At 40.8% G+C, this 26,001-nt stretch overlaps 2 protein-coding genes across 5 annotated transcripts in view; one reads left to right on the top strand and one right to left on the bottom strand.

Annotated features, from left to right (window-relative positions):
• wasf1 (WASP family member 1) overlaps positions 1 to 7,530 on the bottom strand; it is a 54,344-nt gene extending 46,814 nt beyond the window's left edge. For 2 of the 4 annotated variants that reach the window (XM_051408441.1, XM_051408442.1), the window contains exon 1: positions 7,086 to 7,528. The gene's annotated coding sequence lies outside the window, so the exon portion shown is untranslated. Of the gene's footprint in view, positions 1 to 7,085 lie in introns of all 4 variants that reach the window. The other 2 variants (XM_051408444.1, XM_051408443.1) reach the window with 2 other exon arrangements.
• Positions 7,531 to 8,308: 778 nt separating this feature from the next.
• Positions 8,309 to 25,933, top strand: cdc40 (cell division cycle 40 homolog (S. cerevisiae)). Its single transcript, XM_051408445.1, has 15 exons — positions 8,309 to 8,529; positions 8,753 to 8,839; positions 9,407 to 9,536; positions 9,642 to 9,728; positions 9,877 to 10,016; positions 10,527 to 10,623; positions 11,045 to 11,184; positions 12,010 to 12,084; positions 12,229 to 12,274; positions 13,878 to 13,979; positions 16,615 to 16,730; positions 17,829 to 17,962; positions 21,842 to 21,918; positions 24,591 to 24,735; positions 25,353 to 25,933. The coding sequence occupies exons 1-15, from the start codon at positions 8,338 to 8,340 to the stop codon at positions 25,528 to 25,530; spliced, it is 1,746 nt and encodes a 581-aa protein (XP_051264405.1). The 5' UTR covers positions 8,309 to 8,337; the 3' UTR covers positions 25,531 to 25,933.
• The last annotated feature ends 68 nt before the right edge of the window (positions 25,934 to 26,001 follow it).

The following is a 26,001-nucleotide window of genomic DNA, read 5'->3' as shown; positions in this document are numbered from 1 at the left end:
TGGCTGGCTCCATTCAGTCCGCCTCAGCTGCACCCACACTCCAGCTCTTTGCTCATTTTTAGCTTAGCCAGGAGCCCAGGGTCGACCCCACAATGGCACTTCAGAAACCTATGGGCGACGTCACAGAGACTACATCCATTTTTAATTATAGAGTCTATAGTTCAAAGCAAATATGTCAGAGCTTCTGGTGGCATAATGGTTTCATGATCTGCTGGTGTAAAATGAAAATGGAAAGACCAAGTCAATGTGAATGCAATTACATAATGTACTGAAGTGATATAGTTAGACATCAATAACACTGTCATCTAGCCAGATGCAACCAGACAATCCCAATCAACATATCTCAGTAGTAGAGTGTCAAATTTTAGTGCTTCACCACAATCTACCATACAAATGGATTCAGTAATGACACAAACAAATATTACAGGTTTCAGCTACAAGTACCTACTCAAATCATTGTCAGCATTACATGCTGTCTGCCACAGCACTGAGTTCTGAGTGGTGTTAGTCCTTAGTGAATTTAGGCGTTCTGCAGCTCACGCTAACTCTGTGCTGGGACAGTTGTGTTTCATAAAAACAATACTGGGTATGTCAAGAGGATGAGGGCTGCCAGTTAAATCTCAGTGACTGGCTAGACAGTCAACAGCACTAACGTGGAAAAAGATGCGAAGGGATACAAACGTGATCTCATGCATACACACGAGCACGCACACAGGGTGCACCACTGCCCAGATCAAGGACAAAGAGACAATGTGTCACAGTTAAGAAAGATGATGGTTTTCTGTTACCTATAGGCTATAGACTCTCAGTTTCAACGTACATGAGTGCAAATTTTAAGATTTCGACACCAAGTGTTTTCCGGTTCTTACATAATAGCAGCTTTGACACACACTCAAGCTGTGGGCATGTGTCTATAAATGAAAGGCAGTTATGTAAGGGACTGCTGTGCCTCAGACTATCTCTTATAGCTTGATGTGAGAAATTGCCTTTGATTTCATCATCATATCACTATATCATATAGTTTGAAATTGTAGCCTAGTTTGGACAGGCCTGAGAGTAGATAAGCATAAACAATTACCACCCCCATATCTTTGCAGTTCTTCTGGCAAAACATTGAATGGAGGAGGAAGACTGGAGTATATAGTCCACTGAACCACAACCTCCCTCTGCTGACGGTCTATCTTTAGCAGATGCATTGTTCACTACTAAGAATTTCATAACCTCTATCTGACTTCTGCTCTGTAGCAAGGATTTGTCCTGATGAACCGCCAGCACTGCTGTATCATAAGCGTCAATAACACCAACAAAGTTATTGCTAAGTAAGATTGTTTGAGAGTAGGTTTTCTTGCTGAGGATTTAAGTGAATCTGGCATTTCCTGCTAACCATCAAAGAGAAAAGGAAGGCCAGCTTCCCTCCACTTCCGATCTTCCCATCTGAAATGGAAGAGAAGCGTACACTCACGGCCGCTGCTGGGCTTTTATCCAGCACAAATCAGACGAGCCTTGTGCTCGGGCCTCATGCAAATCCAAAGCGGAGCTGGATCCTTGCTGTGAGCTGCAAATGAACGGCCAAATATTGGCTCCTAAAAGGCAGCAGTTGTCTGTGTGCACAGGCACCCCTGCTGTGAAACTGTGGACAAACACACTAGGACGCTAAGAGGCTACTTCCCCTCTTGCTCTCCTTCTCTTTTCACTTGCTTCTGTTTCCTTCAGCATCCCTTTGTAAGCCGCACCCTTGCCATTTTCCTCTTTGAAAATTGAATTTTTTTATATTTACATTACATTACAGTGAATGAGAAAGACGACAAAGAAGACAAAGGAGGAGTAAGGAATGAGGGTGTTGAACAACAGTCTTGGGTTAGATTATTATAAAAAAAATATTATGAAACACATTAAGGCCCATCTTTAATTTTCTACTCCATTCTCGTCTCTAATCCTTCACTGTCTTTGCCTCTCTAGCTCTTCCCTACTATTCCTTGTACTCCCACCTACTGCAAGGAGAGGAACTGAGAAGAAAAATGAGTTCTTATGAAAACCCTAATGAAAATGCAGCGTGTCTGTAATTGAATACGGACGTCTGAGTCCTGACACGAGGGATGCAAGCTGTGGATGGGATAAACGTGCCTCGCCTCCCATTTCTCTAGCCTCCATCAATCATCACACATCACCACGACGACCGGGGCATCGGCCGTTCCAGCTCAATAAGAACCCATCAGTGAAAGAGAGGACTGAACAGAGGAAGACCGAAATCAAGGCAGAGGAAAAGAACGCATAGATGTTCCAAGAGAGGGAGTGACAGGAAAAAGGAGCAACTGTATGTTGTGGTGCCCGACATGGTGGAGTTTCGCTAAACTTTGCATAATCAAATCCAGTCAAATATATGCATGCTCTGAGTGCAGCTGTAGAGATCATTCTGAAGTCAATTGGTAGCATTTAGAGCTAGATTATGCACAGACAGAACAACACGGTGACCTGAAAGGGCAGGTACATTGCAATGTTATTGCTCTGCTGATATAAACACTCAGAGGAAGAACCCAACGTGAACATTGTGTTTACACAAATACACAGTGACACACACACACACACACACACACACACACACACACACACACACACACACACACACACACACACACTGTCAGTGCATGGGCCAAGAGCTACTGTGGAGAACCCTGTATCCAGTTTAATCCTGGAGCAGACTAAGGCTACATTGTGCTGAGAAAGGTATCAGACTACGTTTACCATCCAAACATAAACATGACACCAGGGGAGTGGTCTCAGCAGTCCATAGTTTATCCCATTGTGTAGCTCATTTTGGCTTTCAGCAGAGAGAATAAGCTAGGTCAGTCACAGGACACCATGGTGCTCTATTTCCCAAATACCTGCCTATTACTGACTGAAGAGTCATGAGGGTTTTCTTTTTATTCAGTTTGCAGCAAACAGCCATAACACATGAGGAGAGAGTAGTGTGTATTTTAAGCCAATATTGCTTCTTTTTTCTCTTTTGGCAGTGTGTTATCAGCTCTAAACCCCATTTAGACTGTAAAGACACTGAAGTTCTCAGCCTAAGCAAATACATTTATTTTTAAAGCTGGAAAGCATTTAGCATACCCTTCCTATTTGCCAAGCTACAAATGGCACATAAAAATACAGCTCGGATGAACATTATAAAAGCAAGACAAATCCTTTATGAAACTCGTCAGAACCTAAATTGACATGGTGAGTGACAGAACTCTTGCATGTGTTCAAGCACAGCAGCTGTGGTCCAACTAGTTGACAGCAGAGGTGTTGCATCACAGTGAGCAAGGACCGGCTGTATTGATATGGAGGCAAAATACTAAGTAAGTGACAAGAGGTAGAAGACTGAAAATAGCTGCGACGGGTATTTTCAACTTGAGACAGAGAGAAATGACAGAAGAGGGCAGATATGGAGATGAGGCTCTTACAGTTGGGTAGGGGCGACTCTAAGCCCAGTTGGGGCTTTTGTGTTTTTTGCCCTGTTGGCAGTGGCAGAGACACGATCAGACAGGGCTATTTCAGAGATATCCTGTCAACTCACTTAGAAACCCTGTCAACGCCCTTTCTTCCCCTGGGTGACAGTGAGAGGATGAAACAGAGAGGATGAAAGAGCCCGAACGGCAACTATAAGTGAGACGAGGAAAAAGATTAGGTGGATAAAAGGTGACTGGGCACTACAAGGAGAGTGAGGGGAAGTGAAAAGGTAAAAGAGATAATGCAACACTTCACACTTCTGTATGATACTGTACAACAAATACTGATTTCAAGGCAACGATCTTGAGCAATGGTGCTCTGTGATGATCACAGAAAAAATGAATCGTCTTCAAAAAGTAGTGGAATTTCTAAAGTCTTAGATTTGGTTTTACCCAATATACTTAACTTTCATATATTTTTGTTTTGAAAAAATATTGTTATACCTTTGCTGCAGAATAAGTGCTGTAATAAGGTTAGGCAGACAACTTTTATCCCTGGAGTTGTATAAGTTGAGGAATAATGGAACATGCAAAAAAGAAACTGAGGACAGTATCTCAATTTGAAAAAGTGGGTTAAAAAAGAAAAGGGGAAAGAAATACATAGAGACAGTCACTGTAAACTCTGTCTGAGAGAGCAAAAACTCACAACCAAGGATGGACAGTTATATGGACAAAGCTGGGAAGGAGGTGGTGGAGGCAGTGGCAGTAAGACACAAGGAGCACCAGTGAGACAAGCTAAATGAGCCCTGGTGTCCCCGTCAGGCCGGTTCAGACCAGGGACAGAAGCAGTATTATAGAGCTGTGGGCCAGGCCAAGATGAAGAACAATAGCTGCAGTGTGCCGGAGCCTCTGGAGCATCCTAACAGCTCGGAGATAGGAGGTCTGTCTGTGGCACGTAAAGGGGCGTTGCACATTACACACACACACATACATTTTCTTTCTCTCTCTGCCTTTCCCAGAATCCCTGGCCCACCTTATTCCCCACCTCCTCCTCATGCCAGGCAGCCATCACTCATTTTACTTTCATCTCTTTTCCTTCCTCTCTCTATACGCGCTTTCATTATGCCCTATGTTCATTCTGTGTGTCCTACTATCACCCCTCTCCACTTCTGTGGAGAAAGACAAAAGAGAGATCCAGAAAGAGAGATATTCTTCTTGCTAGCATGAAAAAGTCAGAGACTGGCAGAGGATCAGAGCAATGTCAACAAATAAGAGAGGTCCAAAAGCCTCCGCAGGAGGCATGCCAAAGCTCTTGTATCACAAGGACCTCTGAAACACAGAGAAAAACATGAGAACTGCAAACTGTGCAGGAATGTCATCCCTCGCAGCAAAGAGTTCACAGACATCAGATAAAACTATGGCAATATGTTCTGTTCTATTCTGGAGATACACCTGTAGGTAAGGCAATTTGTCGGGTAAACTGAGCACTATTATAGACTCGCATATCAAAGAGCGGGTTATATGGATAGACCCTTCAACTTTCCTACTTTTTCACCTGTGTTTAATATTTTCCTGCAAGCTCGACAATACCACGTAGCATGAAAAAAAGCCCAGAAGGTAGCCTACTTAAGAAACAACTTGCCTGAAACAAAACAATCGTGCTGATTTGGGACTACAGCAGGCATATTTCCGCATACATCCACCCAGAGCTGAGTAAGGGTGAATTTCTTCACTGGCTCTGTAAATGTCATTTTAGGGATAAATACCTTTAAATTCAGCCAATATGGTATATGTTTTATGTACATATATACTCCCTCTGAGCTGGTGTGAAACTCCGCCTATAGCCTGTACTCAGTCATGTGATAGTTTGGATGCTACTGTTGCAGACTGATAAATATAACAGCTGCAAGGCCCCACAGAATATTTTGTTGAAGGTGTCAAAGTTGCTTTCACATACTGTAACCTATACATTTTCTACATAAATGCTTCTGGGCTTATCTGAACACTACATAATACCTATTTAGCATAGAGTCCATGTATCTAAAAGTTTTTAATGTTTTTTTTCTAATGTGACAATCTAATCAAACAAGGAATATCTTCTCCATGCATTTCATTGTATCAGGGTATCAGTGTATAGAGCTGGGTGGCTATTTTTAGTCTTAAGAATGAGCCCTTTCATTCGGTTGCTACTGACATGGTGTCTACACTTAAAAGAATTTCCTCTTGTGAGACAATAAAGATCTGATCTGAACTGACCTGAGGAAAGCAATTATTTAACCTCATTACAAAGTAAACATAAGTTAAATCCTCCAGCTCATACACCTCATATGCAGTCACTACTACATCTACACCCCACTTAGCCCCCGGTTTGTGTCTCTTGTTTGTATTATCTTTACGTTTGAATGTAAGTTTTAGTACAGGGGAGGCACAAAACTGGCCCCACCAATCCACTGTCAAAAGCTGCAGGCAGAGCAGCGCACATACGCTTTTATCAATGGCTCTGCAGCTGATGTTTCATTCATCACCAACCGTAGATCTTTCCACTACAGGCTGATCTTATTTTACTACTCTAATCTGAGAGGGGGGCTAACCATGAAATAAGATGCATGCTTCACTGTAGACGAAACTGTTTCCCGCAGCATCCTTTGACTCTATCCTTGGTTGGGGGTTTTTATGGACATGCTGCAAGAAATACGGAGAGTTTAATGTAAGCCCGCTGTACCATACAGCACAGGAGCTGGCATCATTGCAAAGCAACGAATATCTTCAAGCTGTCACAGGATTTAAAAAAAAATTAACAAAAAAAAAAAAAGCTGATCACAACAGTCAAGAACTGGGTTCCTCATGCCCACTTTTCTTACTGCACTTGAAGTAGTACAAAGAAGGTTTCAAATTTCACAAAGCATGATTTTCACTGGGCTGAAGGGCTACCATCCCCCATGACTGCAAAACCCAGGCTGGCTGGAATAGACCCCAGCCCCTATCTCTCTCTCTCTCTCTCTCTCTCTCTCTCTCTCTCTCTCTCTGAGTCAAGTCAATGCATTCTTAGTGGGAAAATTAAAATCACGTCGTGCTTATGCCAGCGGTTCGCCTAAATCCTACAGTGGCAACTCCCCGGGAGCTCTGCGACCCCAACGACGAACAGAACAAAAGTGAACGACGAGATGAGATGTGGCATGTTTGTGTAACGTTTTGATGGTTTCTGCGGGGCACTGCAAATATTTGCTCTCCGGTTTCTCACCAACATGATATTCCTAGGACTGAATATGTCAAGACGCTGCTGCTGCTGCTGCTGCTGCTGCTGCGGGAGCTCATGCAGATGTGGAGCTTAGCAATTTATTGTGCGGTACTCTTGGTACTTTTAAGTATTTCGACCACTTTAGAGTCCTAACGATGTCAACATTTGCCACATTTTGTCACCTGCGTACTAGGGTTAATGTTGGTTAGTCAGTGATGGTCAGGGAGTGTTAAATTACCAAGACCGTTAGTGAAGCAGCACCAGTTTTATGACTAATGTTACAACATGGTGACTCGGTTTTGAGGCAGTTTAGTTGCTGCTGTGGTGAGATGAAAAATAAGGTTAATGCAACGTTACTAAAGTCTCATTTTAAAGTTGAAAAATGTGACTTCAGTAGACAGCGTTCAAAATATTACCTGATACGTTTGTTAAAATTCCTCTTATTTTCTTTCCATCCTCACTGAGCAGCGGGGCATGCCACGGTGTCCAAGAATTTAAATCCCCGGGTCGGATCCATGATTGTACTGTCTCTCTCTTGTTATCAAATGTACTCCTGCTGGAAGAGGCGGCGGCGGAGAAGAATCCAGGCACCTTTTTTTCCGAAGGGAACCTCAGGGTAGTTATCGCAGGAATTGGCGTTAAACCCGGTCCGGTGAAGCTGACAACAGGTTTCGCAACAAAAAAAAATATCCGTCGGTTTTACCCCCGTGAGACGAAGACGTTATTTCCCGAAGTAACGAGCTTGAAATCGCGTTTATTCGCCAGAAAATGTCCCCGTTAGAATCTGTGATAATGGTACGTACCACTCTATTGTTGGGGCGCGAGGAAGCTGCCGCTGCGCTCGTGGGAGGCTCGCGGATAACGTGCGCGCTCGCAGTATTGGCTATTACCTCGCGCCGTCATCGTGTACTGCTGTCCAATCGATTTCAGGGAAGGACTATTGGGATTATTCACTGTACGTAAACAATCATATCACTGCACGATTAATCGATAGATCTCTTGTGCAATGATTTCATATTATTTTATTGATTATATTATATAAATTAAATTAGTTTACCTCGTGTCCCTCTGCGCTCGTTTATCGTTCCTGATTAATTCTACACATTTGCTATTAGATACATCGATTACTGACTACCACGGAATCTACGTGGTGTTTATGGGTGCAACAATAAACAATAAAGACTGTTTTCACTGTATAATTATTATCCAGTGTACCTGTTCGATCCTATTCAATTATTATGTCAATAAAATGTCACAAAGTAGTGAAAATGAATTGTTATTTAAAATGTCATATTCAATGTAGATAAAGAAGATAAAGCGGGAAGCAGAAGATGTTTCAAAAAAGATTAAATAGTCGATTATTAAAATATCTGCCAATTAATTTTTTGCTTTTGATCAATTAATAGTTTTTTTTTTGTTTGTTGTTGTTGTTTTTACAAATGTTGTTTAACTGCTGCATTGTTGTCTTTTTAAACATATCAAATTAAAGTGTAGATATTATATATTGTCTTTCATTGTCATATTCCGGATGCAAATCATGAAGATTTAAAAAAAAATGTTATTTTATTTTTCTTTTATTTTTCTTTTATTTTTCTTTTATTTTTTTACTTCGTCACAACAGAACGGAAGTCCCGCCCTCCTGCATCCGGCGAATTCACAACATCCAAGATGTCCGCTGCCATAGCTTCCCTCGTTTCGTACGGTAGCGATTCTGATTCAGAAAATGAGTCGGAATCCAATACCAGTGTCGAGAAAGTGGACCCAGTGAGCCCGGACGCTACAGCGCACCTTAAACCTCTGCAGTCCGGACAAACGATGTCTTTGGCTCTCCTCAATTCTGCTCCCGAGGTCGCCGTTAAGGTAAGCTAACCAGGCTAGCTATCGTTAGCTCACGACTTAAAATCGATTACTGTTAAACAAGCGGGAAACAGTGAGTGTCGAGCCGGAGGATGTAAACTAACTAGTTTTATGTTGTTGTGTTTTACCTTTCTAATACTCTCATTTGATACACCAGCCAGCAGTTGTTGGGTGTTTTATCTCCAGTAAATAAATGAGCGCGTTTGCTGGTTTGTCTTCATTTTAGGAGGCTGTTGAAACTGGCACACATCTGGACCCGTCACTGAAAGAAGTCACTTACAACCCGACATATGAAACCATGTTTGCACCAGAGGTAAGTTTTGTATTATCTAGAGCTGGGTTTAATACATAGGATAGTAGATCATGAGTAATATTCATTTTGTTTGTTGTAATATTTATATACAGCTTATAAATGTCTCCAGCTGCCTGATCATCTTACCCACAATACTAATGATCATATTTGTTTACTGTTGAGGTATTTGCTCAAACATATGTGATATAGTTCTAATTTAAATACTACATACTAAATTACGTGAATTACAACATTTGTTATTATTGATCTCACATTCTTTAGTTGTTTCTTGTTTATAAATTAGTGTTTTTTTTGTTTCTTACCTACCTCTTCAAGTGTCCTAATGTCTTTCTGTGTCATGGTTTATGTGGCTCGGCTGCTCTAATGCCGCTAATTCCCATTATGAGTAATCTGGTATCACAATAATCCATAGTAACGACTTTTACCTAAATAAAGACACTCTGATGTTATTAATATCATGCTTATGAAATATAAACTAAACAGAAGGGCCATGCCAAAAGAGTTGCTTCTTGTGAGGGTCCATAAAAGTTTAATTTAATATAATGATTTTGTATTGCTTCCTCTTAGTTTGGGCCAATGAACCCATTTAAAAGCCAGCAGATGGCCGCCCCCAGGAACATGTTATCTGGCTATGCAGAACCTGCCCACCTCAACGACTTCATGTTTGAACAGGAAAGGAGGACCTTCGCCACCTATGGTAAGCTTGTCTGTGACCTCTGTGGTGGGTTTAAATGATGTGTGCAATGTATTGACCCTGTTTGAATTTTAATGACCTTTTTTTTTCTCTCTGTTCTGCTTATAGGTTATGCTTTAGATCCGTCTGTTGACACACACCAGGTATGCACTAGTAGCTACATTGGTGCAGTGGATGAGGCTGAGAAAAATAAAGGTAATCATTTATCACACTGTATTTTTTTGTGTGTGTGTTTGTTGGCATATGACTGTATAAGCCAGACTTTATGTAGTACATCTTCTGTTGTGTGAAGTATTGTTTAAGGGAGAATCAAAATCATATGGCCATGTGATTCTTCCTTCAGGGCTAACTGTGTTTGAGAGCGGGCCTAAGAAGTCAGAGAAAAGGAAAAAGGTCAAAGGTGGAGAGGCAGAGGAGATCGACAGCTTCCTTGGACCATGGGCGAAATATGCAGATGAGAAAGATGTGGCCAAGCCATCAGAGGTAATGTTCAACATTTACTATAAAAATAGAGTGTTTTAGATTGTCACTTCTCCACATAATTAACTGACTTCCTATTTAATGTTAAGGCAAGAAAACACAGCCACCCCAAAGTTTAGACAGGAAGATTGAATGTTTGGCAATGTGATAGATACTCTGGCTATCACAAATCAGTTTAATCTATGGTTGATGTATTTGAGGTTTTTTGGCTGATGTAAATCAGCAAAATAAGGCCTTTGTATTCATGTCTTTTTACAATAAAACATGATGCAAATAATTCACCCCTAAAAGCTTTATAAAATGAGACACATAGTGGGACACATGCTGTTTAGCAGTGGCCGCCTGACCCCACCCACCCACACAACCCTCGGCTCTCAGGGAGAACTAATCCCCTTTACCCCGCATGCACACAAGAAAACTGCCTTCATTTTGGTCCGTCTGTCTTCTTCAGCACTTTATCCCTGAACAAATCTGTTTGGTATTTATGGGGTTGTGATTAATCTTATCCTACAGGATGAGCAGAAAGAGCTGGATGAGATCACAGCAAAGAGGCAGAAGAAGGGAAGGAACGAGGAAGAGGCTCCTGCTGAGGAGAAGACCATTCTCCATGGTACTGTGGCCCTCTCTAATTGAAACGTTTGAATGACAGTGATTTATTTTATTTTTTTGTATTGAGAGCGGAGTGGAGTGAGTCTTTAGAGATTTAACCTTCATTCTTAAAGAACCTCTTGTCTATTTATGCTTTAAAATTGAAATTGAGTTTGATTGAATCACACATTCTTCCTCTGCAGATAACATTTTCCCAGTTGCCATGGAATTATACATCTAATTTACATCCAGTTATGACACTGTGTTTAGACTCTTGTCTCTGGAACCACAGGTGTCCTTGCTGCTTTTGGGATTTAATTGCAAAAGAAACATAGGAGAAAAATGCCATGGGCAAATTACCCTCCAGTCCATTTAAAAATATGTATCCAAATGCTGTAGGACTTTTTTATATGACATTTTGCTTATTTTTGTTCTCCCCCCAGTTAAAGAGATGTACGATTACCAGGGCAGGTCCTACCTCCACGTCCCACAGGATGTGGGCATCAACCTGCGTTCTGCAGATGCTCCAGACAAGTGTTACTTGCCTAAGAAACAGATTCATGTCTGGTCTGGACACACCAAGGTCAGTGGGAATGGACATGGATCAATTGTTCATCAGTTAAAAACAATCTAGCAGCTTTAGGTATTGTCTGTGTAGGCTTTGCTTATAGTAAGTTCTAGTATTCTAGTGTTGTTTCAGAATAATTCTGAAATGCAAAACGGGAGCAGTGTCACATGTGTCTGTTTATACGTGGCAAGAAAATTCCATTATGCAGTCCTTGTAATACTTTCTGAGGCATTCAGTAAAAACCTCCTGGGTACTTTCGAATAGAATTATAACACGGTCATATACGAGTACCGTGTCCCAGACGTATCCAAGATTATTCTTTCTCATTCAAAACACCGTCTTTATAATTCAAATATAAAGGCAAACACTGGGTTATTCCAAGAAAGATGTCATTCAAGCTTTAGATCTGCCAGTATGCTTCAGGGAGAGAGAAATCACTCAAGTTTTAAATTGGCTTCTATCCGCTTTATGCAGGAAGTTACAGCCTTCAGAGTCTAATTTGAAGTACAAAGAGGTTTGAAAAGATAATAAGCACATTGAAGTGCTGATGTCAAGATAATAGATGGAGGGTGGCCCATATGGTGTCACCAAAGTTTTGTGACATTTTTGAAGTTTGGTAACTTGAAAGTCATCATAATTTCTATTCAACTATTACAGAGGCAGCACGGCCTGCACACACTCTATCTGCCCTGGTTGCATTATAATTCAGCTGATGTTTCCAATTATTTAATATCAGTAGCCTGGCCATGTCCAAATTGTGCCTCACTTACTCTCTCACAGCATACGCTAAATAAGAAGAATAAGGTCAGATACATATCATTTTCTCTGTATATTTTCCAGGGTGTCAGCGGTATCCGACTGTTTCCCAGCTCTGGTCATCTACTGCTCTCCAGCTCCATGGACTGTAAGATTAAGGTAAACAATCATAGTACGATGCCATAAAAACATTGCACAAGCTTATGAATTAATCAATTTCATTTTCATTTGATTGTTTTTCTGCTGGTTTATTTTAATGTAGTGTTGGGGCTCACTTGTAGTTTAATCTCCTTCTCTCCACAGCTGTGGGAGGTGTATGGCGAGAGGAGATGTGTCCGCACATTTATTGGTAAGCCACCTTAAATCGTGATATGGTAAACTTTGATAAATGTAAATAAATCATGGTATGAAAATGGTAACAAAATATTTATAGACAACAATGGATCATCTGCAAACATGCTGACGTGAAATGTGCTCAAGGTCTGAATTCATGCAACCTTTTGGGAAATGTACAGCAGTGACAGACTGTGAACTCAGCATTACTGGAGCACTAATGACACGTCTGCTGACCGTTGAGAGAAAGTGTGGGGAATTATTTTTTATATTTTTTTGGACTAGATTGAGTCTGGGGGTTGTAGACTAATGGCGTGCAGGTCACTCTTACACTCTTCCTAGAGGCAGCACACTGTCTGAATAGAGATTGTTTGCAGCCGGGGTTCTGCTTGTCAGCTCCTTCACCGAAATATGCATAATTCAGCAGCCCAGGGAGCAAGGGGCAAGGGAGGCACAAGACACGGAGAGGAGTTGGTGTACAGAAAGAGAGAACACAGTTTAGGAGTGAATAAACTGACAGAGAGTGACTGGCTGTGGGGCAGAGCTGCAGATGATGGTGTTAATTATGTTTTTCATCAGAGGAGTGTTAAAAATACAGCTATGTTTTGGAGAGCATATTAGGCTTTCACTTTGTTGTTGGTGCTGCTGTGCATCGTCTGCTGTCTGGTATATACAACAGTGTAATAAATGATTCTGTTTTCTTTATTTTTTGTTCTTCTCAGAGGGGTTACATTTTATTTATTTGTTTTCCTTAATATTTGTACTTTCAGATCTTTATAAAGTACAGCTTTTTATATAAAATATTAGTTTTTCTTAGCTGGTTTTCCATTTTTTATCTATTTCCCTCCTACTAAATGTATTGCTTTATGTTGCGCTTGTCAGTGCATGTAGCTTGTCAGAATTATCAAGCCAGAAAGAACAGTTAATATATTAGCTCGAGATGCACATGAATGAGTAGTATTTTCATGGATGCAGTCTGCGACTAAGGGTATATTTGATGACACATGTGCCCTTCTTTTTCAGTAGTTTGTGTATCTATGTTTTCCTTGTACACACACATACACCGTCAATGCTTTTCTGCAGCAGTCGCACTGCCTTTGGTATGCCAGCAAGCCAGGTTAGAGCAAGCGAGCAGGCAGGCACTTAGCCTCAGTGGGCTCTGTTATCGCCGTAGAAACAGTGTAGCCCTGATAAAAGCCAGTTTTAACAAGGGAGGCGTCAGCGTGCTCCGGGCCCACAGGGACCTCACACCACCTGCACTGTATGAGAAAGAGCCAAAGGGTTGCATAGATTGGGATTAGAAAGAGTATAAGACAAAGTGGAGAGCAGTTGAAAAGACAGATGGAGCATGTCATTTTTTTTCTCTTTCTCCTCCCCTCTCCTCTCCAAGCTCATTTAAAGATTCCATTTACTTCGTCTCCCACAGCCTACATCATCTTTCTTCCTCAACATCCCTTATTTGCCTTAACCAGATTTCACATTCCTCAAATGAATTGGGTATCAAAGGGGAGGCAGCTGGGGGGAGACTTGGTAACAAGACTGGGGAACATTCTGAGTGAAATTTTCTAGCGTGTTTATTTGTTTGTAATATGTGTGTAAATTTCTTCTGCCTATGCTAGGCCACAGCAAAGCAGTGCGAGACATTTGCTTCAACAACACTGGGACCCAGTTCCTCAGCGCCGCCTATGACCGCTACCTCAAACTCTGGGACTCTGAGACAGGTAGGCTCTCCCACTTTGTTGTCGACACACTCTTTTCCTATTGTTCACACACTCGCTTGTTAGGGTGTATGTACCCCTCATGAATATCTCACTTTCACAGTATGTTTCTTTTAAATGCAGATGATCTGTGGGAAGAAATTCTATCTCAGCAGCGCTCTTAGATAGTACAGGGATTAAGGTTCTCCGTAGCTATGACGAATTTCTGTCAATTGGGGTCGATGCAACACAAAATGTCCACATTTTAAAATAACAAAGGGCTGTGTGGCTGACTGGCCTAGGCGAGTGAGCTGATAGCCCACTGCAGTTGGATATTATATCTGTCAGCCTCTCTCCCATCAAATTACTTTTGGTCCAGTCCACCTGGGCCCTACCTCTTTCACCCTATACATGTGGATAAACATTCAAGTGGAGCAAGATAGATAAACAAAAGTGAAAAAAAATTTAAGGTGGTGCTGAAAAGCAGAGAGAGAAGGGTTTGAGGTCCCTGAGGCTGACGCTGCCTAATGTTTTAAAAATGATTCACTTGGCGCTGTTATCAGTCAGCCTTCAGAGCCTTGTGAGCCTAAAGACACTGACAGCGGAGTGAATCCAGCAATACCAGTTCAGCTGTTTTGCAGTTGAAACGGCAAGAAGGCGATAAGATTACCAATGTTTGGGTTTGTCTGGCTGGCTGTGTAGCTTTAGAGTGTGCCTTTTGTTTACATTTACATCATTTTTAAACTTTTTCGTAAAAGTTGATGCACAATTTACTTGGATGTAGGCTACCACGCACTGACTCTGACTCCCCACTCTGATGTTATAATGTTTGGTTATTATCTGTTAAGTGATTAAAACAAATGCATTGTTTTGTTTTTGTGTTCTAAGATAATTAAAAACGTATAGACTGAAAAGTTATGTAGACCGTTGATTATTTGCAAGTCTAAAAACTTAGTCATGCCAAGAAATCAGTTTTATTCCATAGATTGAAAACGGCATCGAAATTACTGTTTTAAAAAGCAAACTGGTGATCTATTACTTCTGCAAAACATTATTGGTCTCAAGTGTTCAAACAAAGGCTTTTTACAACTTGACTGGCCGAACTTGAACTTGGCGACATTAGAGAACAGCAGAAATGGTAATGTATGGGGTGGTGCTGAAAGCTCATGTTATATATTGAGCTCTTTATTCAGCAGGCGTTAAGGGCTAATGCACAGGTCTCCGGAATATAGAATAACGATTTTTTAAATCTATTTAATTTATTTATATATCTTTTTTACTTAAATCCCTGAGATAGTGCATATGACATATGACACATGTACACACAGTCTAATATAACCCCGATCTTGTAAGCCATCGGATAATTTAATAATTTAATAAATGACCGTGCAGACCTCAGCTTCCTTGTGTAATTGCGTGAATCGGACATTTCTCTACAGAACATGCAAGCATGTGTCTGGAAGGTCAAAGACACGTTTCAGCCGATTTATTTCTCATTGGCCTTTTATATGGACTATTTAGTTACATGCCTACTTTACTCCAATTTGATATTTGATTAATGGTTTGAATCATTTTAAGCAAAATACTAAACATTCCCTTGTTCCAACTTCTCAGATTTGCAGAATTGTTGATTTCCTTTGTGTTCAGTGATAATAAACTGAATATTTTAGACTTGAACTGCTGGTTGCAATAGAAAACGACACAAAGACGTGGGCTTTGGGTAATTCTGATGGGCATTATTCTTATTATATTCTATTGATATATAGGTCAATTTAACATTAGTCTCCAAATAGACCTAATATGATGTCTTGTATAATGTGAAATATAATACAGTCCACAAAACTACACACTGTGTCCTCAGAAATAAAGAAAGAAGAACTTTGTGGAAACCAACTTGAGAGAGTAGAGTAGAGTTGACAGACACATATCAAGAAGTGACATATAACTTTTAAATGCTGCCTAACTCTTGTATCCTTATTGGTACTGGGGATTAGCAGGTGATCTCCTTTTGTGTGTGTTTATGTGAACTGTTTACAGGTTTTAGGGTCCCTGCGCTCACTGGTGCCTTATGGTTCCCCGTTATCTTTCCCCACTGCTCATCCATCTCAGTTACCACCCCTCTCGGCTCAGGAGTGCCAATCCAGCAGAGGGCAGAAACGAGTTAAATCCCCCACTTGTTGTTAACATGATCCCGGTTGAAGGCACATCGTGTAAATACTTAGATACTGTTGGAGTTGATTTACAGTTACAACTTGATAAATTACATGGTGCCTTTGTTTTCATATTTGTTGTTGTGGGTTTGTTTAGTACAGAGTTTCTTTCAGATGCGTACGATTTTAGTATTTTATTCCAGGTTTATCCATGTTGCAGTTAAACACTGTATTAAATTATGTTAGTGAAAAGCCTTCGTTCTTATCTTAAGGGACTCTTGGTGTTGCTGTCAGTTTAATTTCCTGTTCTTTCAGCTCTAGCAGGAGTGGTACCATCATTCCTGTGGTGATTCACCTCTGCTGAATGAATACAAAGAATTTTCTATGTTATGGCTCAACTGCTGCTGCCTTTAGTACCAGAGCAGTGAAAGCTGCCATCTGTGTCCCTTTTTTAATTTTTAACAACCCACCCACCCCCCCTCAACTCCTCTTCCTCTCTCTCTCCATAGGCCAGTGTATATCCCGCTTCACCAACAGGAAAGTACCATACTGCGTCAAGTTCAACCCAGACGAGGACAAACAGAACCTTTTTGTGGCCGGCATGTCAGATAAGAAGATTGTTCAGGTAAAGTTAGCATGTGCTGCATTGCAAGTGATTCGATTCAGCTCCCACCATCACCTTATGTGTATTTCCCAGTTGACCAAGCAGATGCACACGAGAATTTCTGTGTATACCCACAAGAGCATGAAACACACTCCTATCTCATCTTCCAGTACTAGAACTGTACGTGTATTTGTGTGCTGCTAGAGGTTCAGCAGCTGACAGGACTAGAGCAAGTCATTAATCATGGCCAGCATTAAGGTGGAAGAGAGGCAAAGGGAAGAGAACAATCTGTGATAAAAGTAGGAGATCCATAACTATGATATCATACAATCAGATACAGTTTTTAGAACAAGTAACCCTGAACCTCTACAGTTATATAAGTTTGGATTTTTGTGGCAGTAACATAATGAAATTATGATTAATTTCCCACAATGCATACTCATGGAGTTGGAGGTTTTTTTTATTTTTTATTAATAGTTATTAATATGGAATGGTTTTATTTAATTTTACTCTCTGTGGCATCATTAATTGAAAATGTGTCAAGATGTCAATGCAGGCCCAAAGTTTGTCCCATAATTGTCCAGATAAACAGCAGTCATTCTCAAAATATCTGGCACAATAATCAGGGTTAGTATTAAATCATGAAGCTCTCTTCTGGGTTTTAAGAACAGATGGCTGCACTTGTGAGCAGCCGAAGGCTAAGATTAAAAAAAAAAAAAAAGAAAAAGGGCATGAATAGAATTGGATGTAAAATCTTTTTTGGACAGAAGTGTGTCCTGTTTGCTTGTTGCCCAGGGGCTGAACCTATGTGGTTGTCTTTCCTTTACATTTTAATGTGTGCATACTGTTTTCCCCCCCAAAAAAGTTAAAGACTGAGGTCTGTTAGATAGGTAATCGCTGTCATGACACCACTGCTGCTTATTTTATTTTACTTAACCCTTCTATATGAGTTTTTTTCCCACTACAGCAAGAACATTTTTAATCATTTTATTAATCAGCACCCCACAAGAGTAGGAAAACCAGTTTTGTGGAGTTTTGTGAAACCATTTTAATAATCTACTTTATTTTAATTTAATAAATGTGTTTACCTGTTTATGTTTCTTTGTATCTCTCCATCAGTGGGACATCAGGACAGGTGAGGTGGTTCAGGAGTACGACCGTCACCTGGGAGCTGTCAACACCATCACCTTTGTTGATGAGAATCGTCGGTTCGTCAGCACATCGGATGACAAGAGTCTTCGAGTGTGGGAGTGGTAAGTACAGACTACAGCCTGAAAAGCAGTGTTTATATTTGATTGCACTGTACCCGTGAGCAAGGCACACAATCCTCAATACGTAGTAACAGAAGACTGGTTGCATTTGGCAGCTGCTTGAAGAAATTAAAATAAAACCTGACAAGGAGCAGAATTTTAAAACATGCAGTAGATGTGGTAGCTTGGGGGCCATTTTTAACGTGATACAGCCTCATTGAGGTGCATCATGTTGACATCAAGTGCCTTTGTGTTTTGTCTAACCTTTTGTAATAAGACTCATAAAAAAACATTTGACAAACACACATATCATCAGTGTATTGCATGCTACCTTCTCAAGATGAACTTTTGCACCTCTCGCTGCTGCTTTCATTAATAAGAACAGTAGACATCAACAAACCTCCAGACGACCCTATCTTGGACAAAGTTCACCCAGCTGAGCTGCTAATCTGCTCTGAGTTATAGCCTCTGCCATGGTTTGCCTGCTTTACATGCATCTGTTACAGTGGGAGTTTTTATTCCCCCCCCGGAGCTAACATTGTACATTGACGATGCCAATTGTATATTTTAATAAATATACATTTTGGAAATGGTTCCACAAATGAAATCATTGGAAGGCAGATGTGCTGGGATGACTTGCAGTTCAGATAAAGTTTAAAGGTCCAGTGTGTAACATTGCGTGTGGTGGCTCTATTAGCAGAAATAGAATATTATATGCATAACTGTATGTTCATTAGTGTATAATCACCTGAATACTGGAATCGTTATGTTTTTGTTACACTAGAATGAGATTTTTATATCAACACATGCCGCGGGTCACCTTCCATGGAGTTCGTCATGTTGAACCGCCATGTTTCTATTGGAGCTTGAGCAATATGGGGTTTTTGAGACTGATACCGATTATAGAGAGAAACATTCACTGATTACTGCTATGGCTGGAATAAAAATAGACCTTTTTTATGTGGATTGTGCACCGATATGACTAGGCAAAGGTACTCAAATGGCTGTTTGCTTAAACAAATTACTTCATTGAAGAATGTTTAAGTTAAATATTCTAGTTGAGTTCTCTCTTACTCTGTGCTGCATGCCACAGTATTGTAAACCACAGTTCAATCTTCTGGATAAACTAAAGCATTTTATTCTGCATTATATACAGGGAAAAACATTTTCATTTAATTTTATATTTGCTCATTTCGGATGACATATACTCCTTTTGGGCTACTGCAGAATCTATAGCCCGACCTTTATACCGGTCAGCTGATATTGACCGCCGTTTGCAGTTTCAAACATTTTGCTACACTGGACCTTTTTAACATCAATTTTCCTTTTTGAAATCCCCCCTCCTACATACATACATACATACATAGTCCTACTGCAGTCTTTGTGCTCAGTGGCCGATCAACAGAGACCTTCAAGAGTTGCTTGCAGGGGTTAGGGTTAGGTGATAAACAAACTCTGGTATTTGTTGCTCAAAGATAATAAATATGTAAAGACCAGCTGATAAAGGAAGCTTCTTTTGGATTTTTGGGGGGGGTATTCAGGAACGACGATTTGAGTAGCTGTGTTTTTCTTTCCCCTTGTTAGAGCTTTTCAGTGTTTCTTTTTCCTTCATAGTGTGAGAGATGGGGATTAACTTTGATTTTCACACACTCTTTAAGTCAGAGTTGAAGGAAAATGTAAAATGTCAAAAGAACAACCCAAAGCAGAAAGAACTATATCCCAAGAGTCTACTAAGTACACTTGTTTGGGAGGGGGTCTCCCATGAGCTTTTTTACTCCAGCGTGGGAGCGAATGGGCATCTGGTATGTTGAGCCAAAGAGTAGCTTTACTGTCCCTCTTTCTCCCACGGATACCACCTGGCACCCAGCTATAGCTAACCCCCCTTGTGTAGCTGCCACTACAGCATTAGGCTGAATTTACCAGAACAGTGTCATATCTCCAGAATAGAAGCGGAGGCTGGCACAGAAGAGGGGCAGGGTGAGGGAACGTCAGATGGTAAGAAAAGATTGTGAGGAAGCAAATCTACAAGTCATTCACATCAAGGTACAAACGCCCACTTGTGTTTCAAATTCTATTCTCGTTTTTCACACGCACAAGTTTTCTGGGGAGGCTACTTTATCTGTGGCAGAGGTTTATCATCAGGGAGCGGAGAGTTGCTGTGTGTTGGGGGTGAGGAGGAGGAGGAGGAGGAGGAGGATTACAATCAATATAAAATGTGCTGCACTGTGCCAACAAGGAGAATTAGCTCTTGATCATGAAGACATCATTCAGAGAGCGATGAGACCGTGAGCAGGGAGGGACATTTGGGATAATGATGGATTGACAGAAAATAGGATAGAGAAGGATGAAAAAAAGGCAGAGACAAAGCAAAGGACATTGTTTAAATCTCACATGATGGAAAGTGAACTGCCGTGTCATCAAAATACTCAGTTTCCCTTATTTGTTGTCAACATGGAGGCTTTTGTGTGTGTGTGTGTGTTTTTTTTTTTTTGCAGTTTTCCAGACTGACTTCAGTCATGCTCCTGACCTTTTTAAGAGAGCCCCCTGCCAACCCAAGTTTAACATTATGTAAATATTTTCCTATCAGTAATGACTTTACTAAAGCAGAATTGTGGCAAGAAAAAAAAGTTAATTTACTGCTGTTGACTACTGTCAGTAGTAATTATTATGTTTTGATAAATCCTCTTTTCACATTTGTTCCAAATAACAAAGACGGTCTGTTTCATTTCCTTCTCAGTGAGAAACAATGAGTAATTGTCTTTTTCCGTAAATTTTTCCTGCAGGCTGATTACAAAACTGAACCTCAAACTTGCTGCAGATGTTATTCCTGACAAACTAAGATTCATATATAAAATATACAAAAATGCAGTTTATTTTCTTCTTTTCCCCCTATCTTGATAGACATGAAACACTGTAAACAACAATCAATAATCTATTATTTAGAACATCAGTAGTGAGTGTAGATTGTTTGTCATGTTTTCCTTTCTTCCTCTCCAGAGGACAGAGCATTTACAGGTTATATCTGGAGCACAGACGAAGAGATGTGACGCCTTTGTTATCTCTTCAGAGTTTAGCTTGGATTGTCTGCAGACAGGGGCCCCTTTAATGTCTTATTGTGTGTTGCTGCATGAATTCAGGAGTGTTTCATGTGTACAAGGGTTTGCATTTCCCATTTAACTCTTGTCTTTAGTTCTTCAAAGCCCATTTTTGGTCTTGTGTATGTGTGCGAACACGGTGGAATCGCTTTGCTCCAGCGGTTACCGATCCCAGAAAGAGACAGAGACATGGCTTTACTTTAATTATGCAGATAACAAGATGAGAACAGGGCTATTGCTCTTTAACATTTACTGCAAACACACATGAAGTAAAGCAGACACATTACATACAGCCATCCACGTCTCAGATACATACATGGAAGAAAAAAAGTTAATCCTGGCAGTCGCATGCAAGGCACTAGATTTGAATGATCTCCAGACCACTTACAATCAAACAGCCCAATTTCCGAGCTCTTGCTAAGCAAAGAGACATAGCAGAACATAAAAGAACAGAGAGGCAGGGTAAAAGAGCGAAGAAGGGATTAATAAATAATTGGATGCCGGTACAGTCTGCGGTGCAGCATCAAAAGCTCCATTCAGATTGTATAGAGTTACTTACAAGCTGTAGCTGTAATGGCGATCCTGCCTGGTTTTTCACCAGAGCGCTTTTCCCTTCAGTAACAAGCGTTTCTGAGATTGCGAAAGCAGCTGTAAAGGTAGACAAACTACATTGTTTATGAATGGTTTTCTTTTGAGTTCTTCTTGCTTTGGGGGCGCGCAGGTTGCTCTCCCATCCAATGTTTAACCCATCTTCAAGTGTACTCACAGTGCTTTGTTCCTTTTTCAGGGACATCCCTGTGGACTTCAAGTACATCGCTGAGCCCAGTATGCACTCCATGCCAGCTGTGACACTGTCTCCCAACGGTGAGTAGTCAAATCATGGCAAAACACTCACAGACACACAGTCAAGCACACAGTACAGAGGACTCGGGGGACCATAAACCCATATTGCCAGATTGAAGTCGATTCATCCCTTCCAGTGTTGGTCATTGCTCAGAAGCATAAAACAAGGCAGGCTCAGTTCATTGCAGTAAGTTTATGTGTGGGGATGTCCAGAGCCAGACATCGGGGTCGGGCCCCTTCCAGCCATTTTTGATGTATAGCTATTGGCTGTAGAAAGACTGATTCATTTCCAATCCTTTGTTTGGTTGTTTGCTCTGGGTATGCCAGCTGTCACAAACAGCCCATTGAGCTCTGTTAAAGCACTATAACGTCTCCTTAATGCTCAGTGTTGTGAGGGATGAACTGTAGAGCGCACAGCAGCCAGCAGTTTCAATTAATGACATGTCAGCATGTGTCAGCGAGTGATGACAGAGAAAAAAAAACAAACAAAGCAACAAAACAGTTGTTTGCCTTTATTCTAGTGATATTTCTCTGTTGACGTTAATGTTCGAGCTTGAGATGAAGAGATGCACTCCTCCCTTCACAGATGATATGCAAAACTGTAGGAGATTGTATAAAATATTATAGGAAAATGTCAAAGGAAAGCTATAATGCAGACTATATTTTGTTAAAGGGATAGTTGGACATTTTGGATATGGCTTCTTGGCTATCTTCCTGAGTTACATGAGTATTTTGATACCACTCTCATATCTGTTGGCTCTTTCAAAATAACCTTGCGAGGCACCTGGGCTCGCAAGATCACCTGAGTTAAGAAAGTTAAGACTTCTTACAGTCTTGTGGTGATCATGAGGTTTTTTGAAAAGCCTGGCACAAACCAGGAGAACAACTAGAACTTCATATTTTTACACTACAGTTTTTGTACAAGTTTAACAAACAAGATGATGTGTTAATTAATGAGCTTTAGAGGTGCTAATAGCTACCCTGTCTACCGTTAGACTGATCTAGGCTAGATATTTCCAGATAGATATGAGAGTGGTATAGCTCTTCTTGTCTTACCCTGAGCAAGAAGGCAAATGAGTGTATTTTCCAACAAATTATTCCTTTTTAAATTGCCTTACTAATGTATGTAATTAATACTTGCTGTAGGCACTGTGCAGCAGCACTCTGTGGGGAAAAAATACACTTTAGCCATATTAAAGATTTGCGTTATGCTTAATATAAAAGTGCTTAGATTAGGATTGGGGGCAAAGATGTCTGATCGGGACTTCGGAGTATTGATGAGTATTATGCAGACGTGTAACACAGTGGGAGATGATGGCACTTCAAAAGTAGAATAAACCTACTAATGGACAGGTAAGTTGACGTGTTTCCACAGATATGAGTGGGAGAAGACAGTTACTGTCACAGTAGCCAGGTTTAGTGAGCAGGACACAGCTAAAATAATACCAGAATTAACAGGTGGTCTTCCTCTTCAAATGCACCTCTTCCGTTTGATTCAGGAATTCCCTGTTGCACTCCATCAGCTTCAACTACCATCAAACTCAGCTCTTCTCTCCTCATCTGCTCCTTCCCTCTCTGTCTCTTTTGATTTCTCCCTTTCATGTGCCCTCCCTAGTCTCTTCCTTCCTTTTGGCAGCATTCTTATTTGTCCCAACATGGTTTGTTTCTCTTCAGCGTGTGAATAATGAATGTGTTCTCAGTGGGAGACCATTCAGTTTTCTCTCACGCCTAAATGGCACCGAGCCCCCCCTTTGGCACCGCATCCACAGCCTTTCTCCTCTCCCCCTCTCTCTTGCCATCTTAAGGAAGGAGACGGAGCCCGAGTGCGCCGGTGAAATTGGCCAAGTTGTTGTCATTCCCCCGCACCTACTGCATTTGACATTTGTGGATAATAGTGTCTTTTTCATTTGTTTTGTGAGGGAGGATGTAAGGCGAGGACGCACACACACACACACACACACACCAACACCAGATCTCCTTCTCATACCACATTAATAATTTCCATCATGTTTCCTTTCAAGAAGTGCGGTGAGTCGTGTAATGCTTTGACACTGAAGCGCTGCCTCTTATCACTGTGTAGTGACTTTGAGGCTGTAGCAGAAACGCTCTGTAAAGTAGATCTCAACTGAGCAGTCACTGATGAAAAACCTCTTTTCATTTTCCCATAAATTGCCTCAATCAGTCCAGTTTAATGATGGCAGAATGATGAGTTCGTGCTTTTCCAGAGTGTCGTCCACTCAAACTCAAATTGTCCACATGTTGTTGTTTTTTTGATGGATTTCTGTCCTTGAGGCATATTTACATCAATGGCCCTCTACCTGTTGTTAAAAACATTTGACTCTGCTTGATGTCCCACTAGATCAGAGTGTTACACTGCCTGCCAGCTTTAGCGCATACTAAGAGCAGTGGCAGGCAGCATCAGGATACCACATCCAAGATACTAGTGTCTGCTTGTTAAAAACTTGGCTATACAGAACCATGCTAATGAGGCAAGCTAATAGGCACTTTTAAACTTGTTGTGACAGCCTTTCAAAGCTTAGATGTGTTTGCATATTGAAAGTATAACTGCTAACACAAGCTGCTGTCTGCTGTCTGTTTGTACTCTATCTCCAATACTTTCAATGCCATAATACTAGAATCTTAGCATGTTGTATCATGTTAGCTTCATGCTGTTTGCTTGTTTCTAACCCTAGGTAAATGGCTAGCATGCCAGTCTATGGATAACCAGATTCTGATCTTTGGAGCCCAAAACCGCTTCAGACTGAACAAGAAGAAAGTCTTCAAAGGCCACATGGTGGCTGGCTATGCCTGCCAAGTGGACTTCTCCCCAGACATGAGGTAAGCCTTCACTTTTTGTCAATTTACTGATAAAAGGCGATATTACACAGCAGAGATTTTCAGTTGATCCATTTTTTTTTTTTACTTTGAAATCATGCCAGAGATGTAAACACTGCATTTAATCTCTGAACTCATGTTTGTTTGAAAATAGAGTTTGAACTGTCTGAATGAGTGTAAAGTTTCAAAAGAAAACAAAAAGTAAGAATGACTTTATTTCACAGTTTAAGACACTGTGAGAAAGCATTATGAAGATGCTCGACTCCTGTCCTCTAAAATGTCTCCACCTGATGAAGAGCTGTGGAAAACCTTTTCATATTATCTAACATATAAGCTCTACAAGGAGAGCTAACTAGGACAGTCCAACGCTCTAATTTTAGCCAAAAGACCCATTAAGACCCGTTTTCTCCCCCCTTCTCACCCACCACCACCACCACCACCCACGTCTATGAGCAGGTGCCCTGACTTCCTTTCTGTATCCATGGCAACACTGCAACTCCTGGCTGGACTAAAAAAAATAAAAACAGACTCCCACCTTTTGGCAGGTGAAGTGGAAACAGAAGTAATTTTTAGCTAACTGCTCATCTTTCCATCTCTCTCCCTCTCTTCCTTTCTACCAGCTATGTGGTGTCAGGAGATGCAGACGGAAAGCTGAACATTTGGGATTGGAAGACCACCAAGCTTTACCACAGGATCAAGGCTCATGACAAGGTGTGCATAAGCGCCCTGTGGCATCCGCATGAAACCTCCAAGGTCATCACCTGCGGTTGGGATGGACAAATCAAGCTCTGGGACTAGATCTGTCCTTGTGTCTGTGTGTCTGTTTTGGGAGGAGGTTTGGACAGAACTGAACTGGTTCACTGAAGAGAGACGGAACCGGTTGTCCCATGGATTTTGTGAAAAACCTTGAGTGAAAGCCACAGGACTGGTATCCAGTCTTATTGTAGCCGTGTATTTTTGTATCCCATTGTGAGAGCTTATGTATTATCTGTACAAAGACGAGCATTCTTTTAAAAGTTGTTTCTAACGCAAAGAGCATAATAGAGGGGGGTACCTTGGCTTTTTTTTTTTTTAAATAAATGTTTGGTTATTTTAATTTGCAATGTCCTGCGTAGAATACCAATGTAATCCTTGGTAATCATTCTTAATTTTCAATTGTATGACCATCCCTTTGTGGAAATAAACATTCTGTAAATTTTGACTTCTTAAGACCACAAAGCATTCTTTTGTTGGAAAAGTTTGTTTTTATTCAAAACAAAATGATGAAGA

Source organism: Dicentrarchus labrax, unplaced genomic scaffold (genome assembly GCF_905237075.1).
Source record: "Dicentrarchus labrax unplaced genomic scaffold, dlabrax2021, whole genome shotgun sequence".
Lineage (NCBI taxonomy): Eukaryota > Metazoa > Chordata > Actinopteri > Moronidae > Dicentrarchus > Dicentrarchus labrax.
This window is presented reverse-complemented; position numbering and strand designations above follow the sequence as displayed.

Bases quoted from the DNA above. Each gene is read 5' to 3' on its own strand.
- cdc40 (XM_051408445.1), top strand. From the start codon at position 8,338: ATGTCCGCTGCCATAGCTTCCCTCGTTTCGTACGGTAGCGATTCTGAT. The intron at 8,530-8,752 runs GTAAGCTAACCA...TCTTCATTTTAG, and splicing joins CTCCCGAGGTCGCCGTTAAG to GAGGCTGTTGAAACTGGCAC. The intron at 21,919-24,590 runs GTGAGTAGTCAA...TTCTAACCCTAG, and splicing joins TGTGACACTGTCTCCCAACG to GTAAATGGCTAGCATGCCAG.